General features: G+C 37.1%; 1 protein-coding gene across 3 annotated transcripts in view; it reads left to right on the plus strand.

Annotated features, from left to right (window-relative positions):
* Positions 1–18,202, plus strand: part of WDR64 (WD repeat domain 64) — a 95,695-nt gene that overhangs the window by 25,022 nt on the left and 52,471 nt on the right. For all 3 annotated transcript variants that reach the window (XM_012930468.2, XM_058669766.1, XM_058669768.1), the window contains one exon: positions 10,465–10,544. In XM_012930468.2, the coding sequence (XP_012785922.2) occupies positions 10,465–10,544 (80 nt within the window). The remainder of the gene's footprint in view (positions 1–10,464; positions 10,545–18,202) is intronic.

The following is an 18,202-nucleotide window of genomic DNA, read 5'->3' on the forward strand; positions in this document are numbered from 1 at the left end:
AGAGGATGGAATATTTCCCAGTTAATTTCATGATTCCATTATTGCCTTACTACAAAACAAACTAAAGACATTACAAGAAAACTACAGACAAATTAATATAGAGAACACAGACATAAAAATCTTCAACAGAACAGCATGTCAAATCCAGCAAGATACACAAAGAACTATACACAGAGACTTTAGTGGATTGAATGTTTATGTCCCCCCAGTATATTTTACCCAGTATGATATTTTAGGAGGGGTGGCTTTTGTAGAGTAATTTAGATCATGAGACTAGGGCTCTCATGTAGGAGTGTTATGAATTGAACAGTACTTGGCTCCTGAAATGTATGCAGATGCTGAAATTTCAAAGTCCTATGTTAATTGTTGCTGGATTAGGGTGGAGACTTGACAGTGTCTGAGAGATGGGGCCACTGGGGAGGCATTTGGGTTGTTGGGGGCTTTGCCTCAGAACCTGGCTCTTGAAAAAATGTAGTTTACTGATGCCAAGCCTGGCCTCATTTCTTCGACTTCTAGCTCACCAGACCAATTGGGCTGCCTAGTTTTGAACCGAGAACCTTCAAAATGTAAGCCAGAATAAATATATTCCTTCCCAAGAAGCTGGCCTCCACCCCAGGTAATTTAGCTAAAGCAATGAAAAGCTAACTAATACAACAAACTTAACAAATAAAGCACACAGTTCTCTTTTCCTCTTTTTGGCAAGAGAGTTCTCAGCTTGGAAGAAGGCCCTCCCCAGGACTTCTCTATACTGACTCCATGATTTTTCTCCAAAAATTGTGAGAAATAAATGCTTGTTGCTGAACTCACCTTATCTATAATACTTTGTTATATAAGCCAAAACTGACTGATACAATGACCCAGATGAGTTTATCCTAGCTATAGAAATCTGGTTCTACATTTAAAAAATCAAATAATGTAGCCTATCACATCAACACATAGAAGAAAAATCTTCTATACAGGCTATAGAAGAAAAATCATATGATCATAGTAACAGATGCAGAAAATTTGACAAAATTCATCAAAATATTTAGTGAAATAGGAATAGAGGGAATTGCTTTTATCTGATAAATTACATCTATAATACATAGCTAACAACATCACTCAATGCCGAGAAACTAAGCCAAGAACAAGGCAAGATATTCTTCTACCTCACCACTTGTTTTCAGATTCATCCTGGATCTACTAATCATTGCAGAAACACAAAAGTGAAATAAAATGTTATTTGTGAAAAGAAAAAATTAAATTGCCTTTGTTCACAACTGGTATGGTTTTCTATGTAGAAACCCGCAGGAAAGCTGTAACACTCATCAAAGAAATAAAAGAACTTTGTAAACGGAGAGAACTTCCACGTTTGTGGATAAGAAGAGTCAGCGTCAACACATCAATTCTCAGCTTGCTCTATAGATTTAATGCTTTCATAATCAAAATACCAATAAGACTTTGTAATTCTCAAGATAATGATTCTAAAGTTTATGCAGAGGCAGAAGACGTCGAGTAAATAAAACTGAAGAACAAAGTCAGAGAACCGACACTACCTGACTTTAGCACTTAGACGAAAATTGCAGCACTCAACACAATGTGATATTGGCATCAGAATAGACAGAGATCAATAAATCAGAAAAGAATTCTGAAATATGGATATATATATATTCAACTGATTTTGATAAAAGGGCAAAAGGCAATATAGTGCAACAATTATATTCTTTTCAATAAATGGTGCTGGATCAACTGGACATACACAAAAAGGAAAAACCTAAACATAGACATTCCACCTTTCACAAAAGTTAAAGTAGGACACCAAAAGGTAAAATGCAAAATTATAAAACTACCAGAAAATAACAGGAGTAAAGATCTAGGTAACCCTGGATATACGAAAAAGCACCAAAGACAAAACTCATGAGATTTCTCAAGGTTGATCATTAAAATACAATAATGATGAAACTTCTGTTCTACGAAAGATACTGTCAACAGAATGAAAAGGTAAGCCACAGGCTGGGATTAAATACTTGCAAAAGATTTATTTGCAAAACAAAACAAAACAAAAATCTTGCCGTCTAAAATATACCAAAAAAACACAAAACCCCACTTAAAACTCAACAGTTAGCATACCAAAAAAACAGCATATCATCCAAAGATACATCAAAGAAGAAGATATATACCAGCATGTGAAAATATTATAGATGCCATAAGTGTGAGGGAATTGCAAACTTGAAAAGAAAAATGAGGCATCATTATACACCTAGGTAAGTGATCACAATCCAAAACCCTATCACTACCAAACTCTGGCAACAGAAGCTCTCAATCCTTGGTGGAAACTGAAAATGATACAGCCCTTTTGGAAGACAGTTTGCTAGTGATTATATGCTGGCATTTAAAGACAGGCACTTTAGATAAGAAGTAGATACAATTCTTTATCTGACTTTTTATTGATTTTATTCTAGGTTGGCAATTCATGTTACATTCAAAACCATTAAGAAGCACTGTGAAAATACCTGTAAATAGATGTCCTACTGATCTATAGAAGACATGTATCCTATGTAAACATTCATATAAATAGCTTTTATTTATAATCTGCAGCCATGATTTTAGCAGAGTAAACATAAACATAACAGGTCAACGTGCTAATGTGGCAATCAAAAACTTATGCTGGTGATGTAATTTAACCTTTAATCCAGAAACATATCATTTACTCAGCAAGTATTTAGTAAATCACTGTGGGGAATACAAATATATTCTAGTCATGACATCTGTCTTTACATTTTTAAAATCTAAGTGGGAAAATAAGAAATACAGACATAAAATCAATGAGATGCTGGAGTCAGCTCATATCAGCATATGAAAGCTGACATAGTAAGATTCAGGTACTTGGCAAGCCTATTGTTAAACACTGTTATCATTAAAAATTAAATTATATAAACTTATAAATAAAGCAAAAACTATTCAAAAGCTATCACTTTCAATTCATTTTGCAAACATTTACTAACATCTATATTCCTGAAGCTTTACCATTAAAGAACATACAAATACTGCATAACGGCATGCAATTAAATCTTTACCCAATTCCAAGTTCAGAAGTTTCTTGGAAAATTACCATGAAAGCAAGCCCCTCAAAAGAATGTCCCATCCCCACCTCCCTCTTACCCCTAGCCCCAGCTGAATAGTGCACCTCTCCTAGGACACCACTGCCAAGTCTGATGACCAACAGTGTGAAACAAAGTGTGATAAAGGCCAGTTAAATGGTTTCTATTATAGATATGAAGGAATTTTAGAAAGGAGCATGATAAGCATTGGTCTTCAGGGACCAAGAGATAAGAATAACAATAAAAAATCTTACAAAGGGGACTAAAATAATAACTTTGGCAATGGTTTCATGAGCAAGAAAAGCTATAGCCAGCATAATAAACGTAACAAGTCTGCCTTTTGATTAAGGGCTTATTTCTTGTTAAAGGTTACCTTTACTTGGTATTCAGTTACCTATTTTCAATAATAACATAGACTAGGACTCAAAACACTAGTTTGATATTGACCAGCCCCAAATTTTATAGACTCAACATTTTTTTCCTTCAGAAACTGGCATTGTCTGTGTCATGCTTCCCCTTACCTCCTTGATGCTCTAACTGTACCTACTCAATGATGTCACTGAGGTCTCTGATGACTTGATCACTACATTACCTAGAAAACAGAGTAGCCTTTTCTTGTCTTTCCTCTCTTCCCACTCATATGGTCCATGGGATAATCATCTAACTCCTGACTCACTAGCATTCTCTGGCATCCATATTCTCATTGCTTCCATTAGCAAATCCTAACCAGTTTTGCTCAGATGAGCTCTTACTTAGCCTAGACTGCAAATCCTCTTTTATTTCCTTTGCCATTCACCTTGTTTGCTATTCAAAACTTCAACTCCTTTTACCTCTTTCCTGACAAAATTCAGATACCCAAAGAGAGTTCTCCAACGTACTATATCTTTAAACTTACATATGGCCACACCTATTCTTCCATCTTTTGACTTTAGAAATTTAAGTTACTTACTCCTCTGGTGATTCTGCACTCAACTCTTTTTATACTCCATGATCTTTCTGAGTTTCTTCAGTTGTCTACTTATTTCCAGCTCATTATGCTCAAGTCTCTTCTGAACTGAGTAATCCTTTCCTGGACTCACAATCTTCAATAATCAAACACCTTTGCTTTGCAATCACTACCTCCATTTCCTTGATATTACCTATTCCCATCACAATTCTCTCCAGTAGTTCACCCCCTGCCTCTGCTCTTTCAACTCCATGGAATCAGGCATCCTCATCACATTCAGCATTGCTGATCTCACCTGCCCAGAAACGAACTGCCTTCTCTCGACTTCTGAGAAGTCGGTGTTTTCTCCTGGCATTTTCCTGTTAGCTCTTCTCCTTGTGATTCTTCTTTTCGTGCCTGCCTTTACTGGTTTGGTTCTCAGAAATTCTGTCCTTAGGCAAATGTCCTTCCCACTTTCCATGATCCTCTTGGGTGATGATTGTCTTTTCCAATGCACTGTTAATAGTTTGTATTGATTAAACCCAACCTATCATGAATGTTGAATTTGAGTGTACAATTCAATCACCTCCACTTGAATATTTCACAGCCCTTCAAATTCATATGACCATATCTAAATTTAACTCACTTCCCTCAAATATAAATGTTCTACATAATTTGATATTTTGTTTGCTGATACCATGATTCATCCACTATCCAACCATAAAGCCAGCTTTCCTCTTCTTCAGTAGCTATGTCTATACTGCCCCATAAACACCCATGAAGTCATCTTATCTTTATATTTCTCCACCCATCAGGCTCTTCTCTCAGTGTTATCTCTATGAAAAAAAATGCTCCAGTAATATTCCAGAATATTACCTTTAAAATGACATACAATCAGGTTCTGGCACAATAGCATAGCGGTTAAAGTCCTCGCCTTGAACGCACCAGGATACCGTATGGGCGCCAAATCTAATCCCGGTAGCCCCACTTCCCATCCAGCTCCCTGCATGTGGCCTGGGAATGCAGTCGAGGACGGCCCAAAGCTTTGGGACCCTGCACCCGCATGGGAGACCTGGAGGAAGCTCCTGGCTCCTGGCTTCGGATTGGCTCAGCTCTGGCCATTGAGGCCTCGTGGGTAGTGAACCATCGGACAGAAGATCTTCCTCTCTGTCTCTCCTCCTCTCTGTATATATCTGCCTTTCCAATAAAAATAAATAAATCTTTAAAAATGGCATACAATCATCTCAATCCTTTAACAGTATCCTCTCTCCCACGTATGATGCTTCTGCAGTCTGGACCATGCATAGCCATTCACTTAATCCCCTTAGCTGACCAAATTTAGCTTCCCATGACTGATCCCTTCTTGTTCCCTGGATAAGTCCTAGTATTTTGCACATATTTAGCATTGGAAACCTTATTCCCTTCCTATATACACATGCTTCCTCTATCTTTTTCCTGATTCCATGGTGTTTTAAGCATCAAATAGCTGATACCTACCCCCAGGGAAATTTTTTGAACTTTCCAAGCATTTGTCTTCCAAAACTCTTTCTCATGCTCAATCTTTGTATCAATTGCATTTTAAATACTCTTAGGATGTAGCTCCATTAGACTCAAAGATGGTTCATTAATATAATCTACACTCCCTTTCTGATTGTTCATAATTTGACCACAAGTACAAAAATAATTTAGAAAAAACTCTAGAGAACTCTGAATAGTCATTGTCCTATCATATATTTATTAACTAATTACTATTCAAAACTCTATACCACTTCCTGGGAATTTAAAGATGAAAAAGATTGGGTCTTTGATATCTTAGCCAACGAAGAAGAAAAGAAATAAGTAATTTTGTTTATTTTATTTTTATTTTGTGATACAATTCCATAGGGTCTGGGATTCCCCGTACCCCTTCTCCAAATTGCCTCCTCCTCCAATGATTTACCCTATATTATTATAATACTATAGTCCATCATAAGCAGTCATAAGTCCATCATTCTGTAATTTACATGTAACCTGACATCGCAGGTACAGACGATGGCAGACAGTCTAGCATCCTATTGTCAAGATTTATTTAACAATTTTATTGGTTGTCTATCTTTGATTTGGAAGTAGAGATGCATACTGCATTGTATCTTCACATCTGGATATGACAGTCTCTATCACATAGTTACTACTCATTCCCTTAAATGAAAAGCCATAAAACAAAATCAACATCAGGAATGAAGTTAAAAAAAATTTACAACACTTTGGAGTTAAATAACATGATTTTAAATGACCAATATGTCACTGAAGAAATGAAAATCAAAGAGCTTCCCAAAGCAAACAATGCTACTGTGTGACCTATGAATCAACAAGAAAATTAGTAAGAAAGAAAAACTTTTTCTTTAATGAATGAAAATAGAAACAAAAATATTAAACACCCTGAGATGTAGCAAAAACTGAAAGGGCTATTGGTCTCATATTTTGCCAGCTGAGCTTTTAAACTGCTTCCTCACTTGAGTCACTCTCCTAAATCTAAAAGCTAAAGAGGTTTCTCAAGTGATTGATGTAGTCATGTTTTCCGGAAATCCATGGCCACTGAGGACTTATCTCCAATAAAAAAGCAGGTTAGATCCACTTCATTCCTAGATTCAATATATTGCTATTTCCTCAATTCCTTGTAATGAGTCTTAAATTGAGCCAGATGAAACTACATTCATACAAATACATAATTGGCCAGCTGTTAAAATGGAAACTAGTACAAATTCCGAAAAGGCAGGAAACAATCCTCTCAAAAAATTTCCATTTCAGAAGTGTTATAATTTTGTATGGTAATTTCATAAATGGAGTTTTGTGCAAAAAAGAAAATGAGCACCTGCCATTAATTATACCATCTAGGACATATTGGTTCCAAGATGTAACTTGAACCTTTAACCCCCTGAGAGCCTGATAGCTTCTAACAGAAAAGCAATTAACTACACAGTATTGTTTTTTCATTAGTCACCCAGCCTGGAGGAAGATAATTACACTGGAAAGACTGTAGTGCTCACCTCTAGGGTTGCTGTGAAGTCAGGCAGAACTGGTTTCTGTCCTAGTGATCACTAGTTCTGTGACCCATGAATTGGACCGTTAGCTTTTAATCAGTCTGTTTTTCCCTTTTCAACATAAGGAGAAAATACACAACCACACAGTATCAGAGAAAAATTACTTTAGTTAATTCATGTGATGTTCCTGACTAATAGCTTGGCAGACAGTATATGCTCAACAACTGTTTCCCCAAGAAAAAAATGAAAAAGCATATAATAAAAGAAAGATATATGACTACTGAGAATAGGTGGGGCTTTATAAACCTACATCACATTGAGCTCACTGTTTTTCATCTTTCATTTTTTAAGTTTATTTGAAAAGCAGAGCAACAGAGAAGTAAGAAGAGTCACACACACACGAGAGAGAGAGAGAGAGAAAGAAAATCTTCCATGAGCTGGTTCACTCCTCAAATGGCTACACATTGAGGTCTGAATCAGGCTGGAAGCAAAAGCCCAGAACTGCATCTGGGTCTCCCACGTCATTGGCAGGGGCCCAAATACTTGTGCTATTTTCTGCTGCCTCCCATGGATCTCATTAGGAAACTAAATCTGAAGCACAAGAGCTGGGACTTGAATAGATGCTCCAACAGGGCCACTAGTATTGTAAGCAACAACTTAATCTGCTACATCACATTGCCTATTCCTGTATGTTGAGCAGAGTTTGGAAAATTATGGCCCGAGAGCTAAATGCAATTTATCATGACTTTTTTTTAATGTCAGCAAACTAAGCATGATTTTTACATTTTAGGTAGTTGAAAACATCAGAATAATATTTCATGAACCATGAAAATCACATTAATATTTTCCTTGCTCATAAACAGAGTTGCATGGGAACACCCTTATTTACATCACCAATGATTCTCCCTGTGTTCCAGAGGCCAAAGTGGATACTTCTCAACTTAGGATGTAGTTCCTCCTGATTAAAACCATTTTAAGGAGTTAGTGCTATAGTATTGTGGGTGGAGTTAGCACCTGTAACACCATCATTCCATACAGGCACCTATTTGTGTCCCAGTTATTCTACTTCTGATCCAGTCCTTTTAGCTGCCTGAGAAAAGCAGCAGAGGATGACCCAGGTGTCTAGGTCTCCACAACCTGAGTGGCAAACCTGGATGAATCTCCAAGTTATTAGCTCCAAGCTGGCCCAGCCAAGGTTGTTATGCCCATCTCTCTCTGTGTCTCTCTTCCACCAACTCACCCTTTCTCTCTCTCTTACACTGTGTGTGTATGTGTGTCTCCCCCTGTAATTCTCAATCTCAAAATAAATAAGTAAATATTTTTTAAAGATTTATTTATTTTATTGGAAGTCTGATATACAGAGATAAGGAGAGACAGAGCGGAAGATCTTCCGTCCCATGATTTACTCCTCAAATGGCGGCAATGGTCGAAGCTGAGCCAATCCAAAGCCAGGAGCCAGGAGCTTCTTCCAGGTCTCCGATGCAAGTGCAGGGTCCCAAAGCTTTGGGCTATCCTCCATTACTTTCCCAGGCCACATGCAGGGAGCTAGATTGGAAGTGGGGCCTCCAGAATTAGAACCAGCACCCATATGGGGTGTGTGAAAGGCAAGGACTTTAGCCTTGCTTTAGGCTATTGCATTGGGCCTAGCCTATCTTTTTTTAAAATTGGAAACATCCTAAGTAGAAAATTTACTAAATAATCCTAACCTCCTAAACATCATAGCTTAGCTAGCCAACTTAAATATGCTCAGAACTTAGCCAATGTTTAAAGAAAATCATCTAACACAAAGTATATTTTACAATAAATTGCTAAATATCTCAAGTAAATGTAAAGATAGATGTTCTCCAGACAGGATACAATGCAAATACACAAAATTCAAAAATAGCTGGCACCAACGCCGTTATCTCCTATTGTGACTGCCTGGCCAATTAGGAAGTTCGGCTGCTGCCACTAATCAGCATGTCAAGAGGCATCATAAAATATATCACTATCTCTGATAAGATAAAAAATCCAGATTCAAACTGCAATTTCTACTTAAGATATATTGTTTTCATATGACAAAAAGTGTAAGTCAAGCCATGATAAGCTTGGATCTATCTGTAGTTGGAACATGAGAATTCATATGGTAAAAGCCTGAACTATATTTATATTGTTTTACTGAAAAAATTTACCAATCTCTCAAGAGAAGGCTTCAAGAAAAGTGTACTAATCCCTGATCTAGTTTTTTATTATACTCTCACTTGATCCCTGGGAATGGGCACCAATGAGAAGCAATAATCCAGTGTGGGGGACACTTCTTAAAAAAATATTCATTCATTTATAATTTGTAAAGTCAGATATACAGAGAGGAGGAGAGACAGAGAGAAGGATTTTCCATCCGATGATTTATTCCCCAAGCTGCCGCAATGGCCAGAGCTCAGCCTATCCGAAGCCAGGAGCCTAAATCCTCCTCTGGGTCTCCCACACAGGTTCAGGTTCCCAGGCCTCAGGCCATCCTCGACTGCTTTCCCAGGCCACAAGAAAGGAGTTGGATGCGAAGCAGGGCCACTGGGATTAGAACCGGCACCCATTAGGAATCCTAGAGCTTTTAAGGAGAGGGCTTTAGCCACTAGGCTACTGCACCAGGCCTTGTGAGGGACACTTTTTCTTTAATTTGGGACTCCCCCCCAAACTCCCACCCCCTGACAGGTTTTCCCCATGTTGCTACAACAGCATAGTCCTTCATAAAGAGTCATACTTCCATCAGTCTCTTATTTGAGTGGGACACTTTTAAAAATACTTTTGCTAGAGGTCCTCCCAAATTTCTTGCTTCTTATATTATAGAGGAGGACACAGAGGTTCTTTAATTTCCTGTCCTCCTTCTAATTACCAACTAACTTGATCACCGTCTCCGAAAAAAGATGCCATTTGCTGTGTGACCCTGCTTCTTTAATAAGCAAACAACTGCCAGGAATGCCTTCTTAGTTGAGTATTACAGCAATTCTAGTGAAAGAGGATAGAGGGTTGGTCCAAAACATTTTAGTGCATATGAAATGATGTGGACAAATTTCAGGTAAATTTTAGAGGCAAATTACTTAGACTTGATAGCCATTTCCAACGGATAATAAGCGTCTAAATGATTCCTGCCATTATGTGCTACCAAAGGACTTGTTTAGCTGCCAACATCTCTCTTGGATAAGAACTGATACTGTTGTTTCTGTCCTCAAGACCAACCAAGCCACAGGCCCAAGGTGGAGGATTGGGCTCCATTTTACATAGAATCAATTTAAAATGATATGCAAGCGTCACCACATCAAAGCAAGTAGATCCTATGAGAATGCGAGGACTTAATCCTGACTTAACATTATTCTCTGTGATTAACTGTATTGAGTATAACCTACTTATATATAAGACTTTAAAGAAAAATATCTTCTTTTCACATCTAATTTGTGTTTTCCAGGCCTGTCAGAGAGTTTGCTATGCCAAGAGGAGCCAATACGTTTTGCTACTGCTCCAAAGCGAATGTCATTGTCACTGGAGGTAAGGACAACACTGGCTATACAGATATTATTTTTATTCAAAGAGTACTTTCCTTGATTTTTTTCTTGGAACAGCATTTTAGGAAATTAAAAGATTTGTGTAAAAATCAATTCACTTTGCCCTGTTCTTTATGGCTTCTGGATTTAATGGTACGTCCTTAAATCCCAAGCATATGTGAAATAAATTGTCCCATATTTAACTGTAATTTGTTTTCATTGTTTTGTTTTGGCTTTAGAGTTGGAATGCTTTGAGCTCCTGAGCTCTAAAAGAGTTCAATTCTCCTAAAACAGAGATTCACTTGGGCAAATGTGCATATTTTGGGAGGTTTAAGTTCAGACTGTTGTCAAATTCTCAAGAATTGTAATTGCTGCTGGTCTAGAGTTAACAAAGAAAACCATAACTTCAGAGAACACTGACACTTAAAAGATAAGTAAGGTATGAGACATGAAACAAAGTCATTAACTCAGTATAAAGGAAAAAAAATAATACAAAGAGTTTCAGGGGGAAAGGTGGAGAATTGAAAAACTAAAATTTCCTTTGATGCTCCAACTCCTCATCTATGATAATGGAGTTTTAGTATTTTTTGATGGTTCTGAGTCTGGCCTCAGACCATTTAGATACAAATCCTTTCTCTCTCATTTGATAGCCATTTTGTGAGCAGGTTATTTACTTTACTAAGCTTAAATATCATCTGTAAGTGGGCTTAAATGTAGTCCTTAATCATAAGGTTACTGTAATAACTAAGCTGATTCAAAGAAAATACTTGGCATTTTGCACACGGTAAGTATATAATACAAGTTTGTTAAGGACAACACTAAGGAAAAAAACACATGTGCTTTGTATGGTGGTATTTCAGATTAAGATAATGTATACCTGGCAGATGGTTCTCCCTAGTAAATATTAATTATAATTTATGTAAAAATAAAGGCAAAATCACAGTTCCAGACTATAGAAGATAAATTAGAATAGAATAAAATCTAAGGTTCTAATTAGAAGGCAGTACTAATGTCATGAGTACAGAGAGTGTCTGAACTATTGCTATACTATGGGGAAGGAAAAGAAAGAACCATTCTCAAAGACAAAGGAAATGAAATATTCATAAGACTTGGAAACAGAATGATACTCAGGATTACTAAAGGAAACCAACTGCTCAAATTCTGTAAGGTAAGAGAAATGGAAAAATTATACTGATGGATTGTACAGAGTTTTGGTCCTTCCACAATACCTACTTGAAATGAGCTCAGAGTTCAAACATTATTATAAAATAATACAGCAGTCTATTGGAAAGCACAGCAAATAGAGAAACAATGCAGAAAGTAGGGAAGTTGAGTTTCATCACTTGTCCACTAACCAACTGTTCAAATTTCAACAATCATATCTTACTGTTACTCTGTTTCCTTTATCTAGCAAAATGAAGTAGGACCACAAATTCCAATGACTAAGTCTGTCTATTCATAGGTGAATTTTAAATTAAATAAACTAAAAACATTCCTTGGAAAACTTAAGATGCAGTCTTTTAATCAGATATTCCTCAAATATATGATATTTGGGTGTTGTGAATTAAGAAAAACAAAGCATTCATTGGCCACATACTTCTAAAATTCAAGTAAGGACATTAAGAAAAGGAAGGAAAACAGGTGATCATAAAGTCTGCAGAGTAGTCCATAGGAGTCATGGCTTGGACCAGGAACAAGCTGTCTGAACCTTGTTATTGATTATTCTAAGAATCATCCATGTATTTAAACTGTGCTTGCCAAGAATGATTATCATTTAAAGATGATTCTTATCTAGGTATAGAACACACAAAGAAAAATCTTAGAATTGGATGTTTGGGGAAAAAAATAGAAATCCTAGTGTTATGATTTTCGGTTTCATTGTTGTCAGTTTCTGAGTTGGTGATTATTCTGACTTATCATTTCACTTGCAAGGAACATGGGCATGTCCTACAGGTGTTTCAGGAAATGTGCAAAAACATTTCCCACTGCGGTGAGAAATGAGGCAGCCAACATGCTTAAGAATCAAGTGCAACTGGTGCTGTTCACCTCACTGTAATTCCTCAGGTCATAATATTAGCCTTCTACATCCCTTCAACTCAAATCCTATGCACAAAGCTCTTTTAAAAAGGAGTTTATGTGGCTAAAGGGACATCTGATTTCTAAAGTACAACTGTTGCTTGATACTGTACATTGATCTGGACCACCTCCTCTGGATAGCCTCCTGTTGTTTTCACACAAGAGAAAACAAAAATGTTTTAAGTGCTGACAGTTTCATCTGTTTTTAAATCTTTGTATTTCAGATATTTCTGGAATTAAAGATTATGTTTGGTAAAGTTCTGGGACTTAAACCACTTCAGCATTTGTGGATTACAACATCTGACTCCTGTAATCCTCGATGTTTACTATATTGTAAAATTCACATCCACAATTTGAAAACGGATCAATTATATGAGCTTTCTAGCTCTTTCTCAACGGCAAGAAAACACTGAGTAGCATAACTGACAAGCAGCTCACACCATCACCATGCATAATTTATTGAATTGTCACAGTTATGGAGCCTTTATTTAGCAAAATATGCAAATCCCTGTAAATGAAAAACACATTTTCCCAGGAGAATGCTCTTGTGGATCAGTGACTCAGCCAAGCGCACTGTTAAACACCGGTACAGCATGTAGCAGCTGAAGGCTCAAAATACGTAATGAAAGCAGCTTTCCAAAGTGTTAAATGTACAGAGGCTTTGATGATCTTGAAAAAAAAAAAAAACAGGAAAAAAAAAGCAAACAACCAACTTTCCTGAATATTATTTTAGTGATCATCCTGGATATCAATAGTTTTTCACTAGCTGTTTTAAGAATCATGCTCCCATAATGGAAAGTTCAGTGTATAAAAGCAATTAATTGCTATCCAAGGTATCTATGGAGCTTTGAAAGTACTTTTTAATGTTTCATTCAGCAAATATTTTTTACACAACTGCTATAAACTAGGTACCATCAATATTACATAAATCAACTTGTACCCCAAATCTTCAAAACATCCCACCAGAACTAGGTGTTGAGTCTAGCAGTTAAGATGCTGGTTAACATTACTATATCCAATATCAGACTGCCTAAACTCAGTTCCCAGCTCCAACTACTAACTCCTGCTTCCTTCCAGTGCAGACACTGCAAGTTATTAAGTGATGGCTCAAGTAGCTGAGTTCCTTCCAATTACATGCAAAATGTGGGCTGAGTTCCCAGATGCTGGCTTCAGTTAGCATTGTGGTCTTTTCAGTAGATGGGTATTTTGTCTCAAACAATAAAACAAAACGAACTCAAAGTTTAATAGTACAAATAAGACGGGTCTATAGATAACCATAATATAACATAGAACATGAGTCAACAGATAATAATGATAATAGCAATAATAATACAGATAGAATATTCCAGATTTTTAAAAATTCCAGATATTTAAAGCTTAGTCTTGGGCCCCTTTCTACTCATTCTGGATTAAAAAACAAACAAAACCAAGAAAACCCCCATCCATACAGAATCCATAGACTTCATTACTACTGTCATCAGTAAAAGCAAAGCAGAGTGGAGGAAATCTGGCCATATTGTTAAAAACTTCTAGAAGATCAGATTTCTTTCACAATGCACATTGATCAAAGCCCTTCATTTAAGAGACTTGGCCATTTCTCAGGTGACAATCCTCTGCTGTATTATTCTTCACATGATTTGTAAGTGACAGACTTTCTTTGTGGATAGGTTAGTCTCACCTCCTAGGAGTCACAATGCCCATTTCCAGGGTAGCCCCAACCAACATTTTCTCAGATTATGAGTCTCGGGTTTGGTTCATGAACATATCTAAATGTTATGATACTTCTTGGCCATTCTCAATGAAAACCACGTACAGGTGAAGTAATGTATTATTGGAATTACTCAGTTTGAATCATGTAATTGAACACCTGAAGGTCTTTTACAAATAAAAATTTCAGTTTGCCATCTAATCTCACTATGGTGATTTTTCATTCCAGAGCATACAGTCATAAAACTTTAGAGCTGAAAGAACTCTCAAAGATAAATTTTACAGACAAAGAAATTGGGTTCCCAGAAAAGAAAGCAATTTACCATAAGTGGTGCAACTAGTTAGATGGCGGAGTAGAGGCTGAGTCAGTTCTCCTTGTTCCCAGCCTAGCATTCTTCCTGGACCACAGCAATTGGATTCACTAGAGGATCACTCCATCTTGCTTTTTTCTCTTGCTGTTCTCTGTGAACTGAGCCAGCTCATCTCATCAAAAGTGATGTGCTTGGATCAAGTGACTCACCAACTGAGATAAGAATTTGCTAAATGAAAGAACAGCTATATTTAATATGTGACTTTATCTAAATCTTGATTTGAAAAAAAGCAGAAAAATCAAATGAAAAATAACAAAAAAAGAGTGAATTCACTTCTTATGAGCAATCACACACTTTAAAGCTTTTTATCTCTGAATTATTTCAAATTTACAAAACAAAAACTGTGAAGTAGTACAAAAAGCTCCCATATACCTCATACCTGCCTAAGCCAATGAAAATTGCATGATATATTTATTTTGCTTATAAGAAACACGCAACTTCCCTTATTTTTTGAATCCAAAAGCCCTATATTCTGCATTCTCCACTAAGTCTCTAGTAATCTGTGTTCAGACTGATGGTTTTGCTTTAGCTCTCACATATAAGGGAGAATATGTTCTATTTGACTTTCTGTGTCTTGTTTATTATTAATTTTTCATATGAGGTCCGCCAAGCTCCATCAATTTTTAAGCAAATGACAGGATTTCACTCTTTTTCATGGCTGAGAATATTCCATTGTGTGCATATACCATACTACTCATTTGATGTTGGATATCTTAGCGAGTTCACAGCTTAACTACTGTGAACAGTATCAAAATAAACATGATAAAACAAGTATCTTTGAGATAATGATTTGGATATACACCCAGTAATGAGATCACTGGATCATATGGCAAGTCTATTTCTAGAGTCTAAGAAATCTCCACATTTGTTCTCATAGTGGCTGTATAACTTGCACCAACAATGTATATAACAATTCTCCTTGCTAATAACCAGCAATGTTTACTTTCTGTCTTTCTGCTAACAGCAAAGTAAGGTAACACGGCTCACTGTAATCTTGATTTGCATTTCCCAGATGACTAGTGATACTGATCATTTTTTCACATATCTGTTGGCTATCTATGTTTGCCATTACTGACTATTTCTGTTTTATCATTTGAGAACTGTCTACTCAGGTTCTTTGATCTTTTCCTAAGTGATGATTGTATTTTGTTGTTGAGATTGAGTTCTGAACACATTCTGGACATTAATTCTTTTCTAGATAAATAGCTTACAAATATTTTCTCCAGTCTGGTGTCCCTTTACTCTGTTCCCCTTGCTGTGTAAAAGTTTCTGAGTTTGATAAACCACATCTGTCTAGTTTTGTATTGGTTTCCTGTGCTTATGGAGTCATAGCCAAGGTATTATTGCCTATTCCAGTGTCTTGAAGTGTTACCCCTATTTTCTTCTAGAAATTTCATAGCCCAGACATAGTTTCGAGTTTTTCATTTAAGTCTTTGATCCATCTTGAGTTGATTTCTTATGAGAATTAGGGATCTAACATCATTCTTCCATATCTGTGTCCCGTTTTCTTTTCAAGATCTATTTATTTTTATTGGAAAAGCAGATATATAGTGAGAAGGAGATATGAATACATAGATCTTCTATCCACTGATTCACTCCCCAAGTTGTTACAATGGCCAGAGCTGAGCCAATCCGAAGCCAGGAGTCAGGGGCTCTTCCAGCTATCCCAAATGGGTACAGGGTCTCAAAGCTTTGGGCCATTCATGATTGTTTCCCAAGTCATAAGCAGGGAGCTGAAAGGAAGTGGAGCAACCAGGACCCAAACTGGTGTCCTTGCGGGATCCGGGTGCATTCAAGGCGAGTTTAGCTACTAGGCACTCATGCCAGGCCTTGTGTGTCCAGTTTTACTAGCAACAGTTATTGGAAAGAATATCCTATTTCCTTGGGCCCGGCGGCATGGCCTAGCGGCTAAAGTCCTCGCCTTGAAAGCCCCGGGATCCCATATGGGCGCCGGTTCTAATCCCTGCAGCTCCACTTCCCATCCAGCTCCCTGCTTGTGGCCTGGGAAAGCAGTCGAGGACGGCCCAATGCATTGGGACACTGCACCCGCGTGGGAGACCTGAAAGAGGTTCCAGGTTCCCGGCATCGGATTGGCGCGCATCGGCCCGTTACGGCTCACTTGGGGAGTGAATCATCGGACGGAAGATCTTCCTCTCTGTCTCTCCTCCTCTCTGTATATCTGACTTTGTAATGAAATAAATAAATCTTTAAAAAAAAAGAATATCCTATTTCCAGTGTACATTCCTGGCACCTTTGTCAAAATCTATGTATGTGGAATGATTTCTAAGCTGTCTAACTCCATTCCATTGATCTATGTGTTTGTCTTTACACCAGTGCCATGATGTTTTTTTAAGGTACTCCTTACGTGCAAGGAATCTGGAAGATGTTGAGAGAATATAGATTTTCTGAACAGCTATCCAGCCTTTGTCATAAAACTAAATGCATATGCATATATGTATATGCATATAATAATTTTTTAAATTAAATATGTACTTTTAATAACACCAGAGTTCCAGTACATTCCTGGTAAAAGATTTGATCTCAAAAATTCAGAGAAGATAAAATTAACAGACACACTGCAGCAGAAAATGCACAACAGCATTAGTTATCTTAACATTAAGTCTTTTTTAATGTATCATTTGGGAAAACAGTCTAGTAATAGGCTTTGAAGTCATAAAAAATGTTGCCACCTTTTCATATAGTGACCCAACACTTGGATATAAACCCTCAGTTAGTAATCCAAAAGAAAAAATACCATATAAATAAAATAATGGTTCATTTCAACGCTAGGGAATAAGATAAAAGAAAAATAGAATAATTGGAATAATCTATTAATATGTGAATGATAAATTAAGAAACAGGAAATTGAAAGGATAATTATGAAAGGATGGGTGCATGATCTTCATAAACATAAAAAGGAGTATGTATAAAAATATATCTAGAAAACATTTAATATGTATGTTTCAAAAAGTTAACACTGATTTCCCTTAAGGAGTGGAAGTGCCATGATGGAAAGAAGACTTTCTTTTAAATTATCTATGTTTATGGACAAGTGCTAGAAGAGATGGAAAGATAACAATATTTGGGGCCCGGTGCGATAGCATAGTGGTTAAAGTCCTTGCCTTGCACACACCAGGATCCCATATGGGCGTGCTGGTTCTAATCCCAGTGGTCCCACTTCCCATCCAGCTCCCTGCTTGTGGCCTGGGAAAGCAGTTGAGGACGGCCCAAAGCCTTGAGATCCTGCACCTGCATCGGAGACCCAGAAGAGCTCCTGGCTCCTGGCTCCTGGCTCCAGATTGGCTCAGCTCCAGCTGTTGTGCTCACTTGGGGAGTGACTCATCGGACAGAAGATCTTCCTCTCTGTCTCTCCTCCTCTCTGTAAATCTGCCTTTCCAATAAAAAAAAAATCTTTAAAAAAAATAGCAATATTTGATCTGTTATAATGGTAGATCATTGCAGTTTCCTTTCTCCTTTGAATGCTTTCATTATTACAATGTTTGTGTAA

This window comes from Ochotona princeps, chromosome 10 (assembly GCF_030435755.1).
Source record: "Ochotona princeps isolate mOchPri1 chromosome 10, mOchPri1.hap1, whole genome shotgun sequence".
Lineage (NCBI taxonomy): Eukaryota > Metazoa > Chordata > Mammalia > Lagomorpha > Ochotonidae > Ochotona > Ochotona princeps.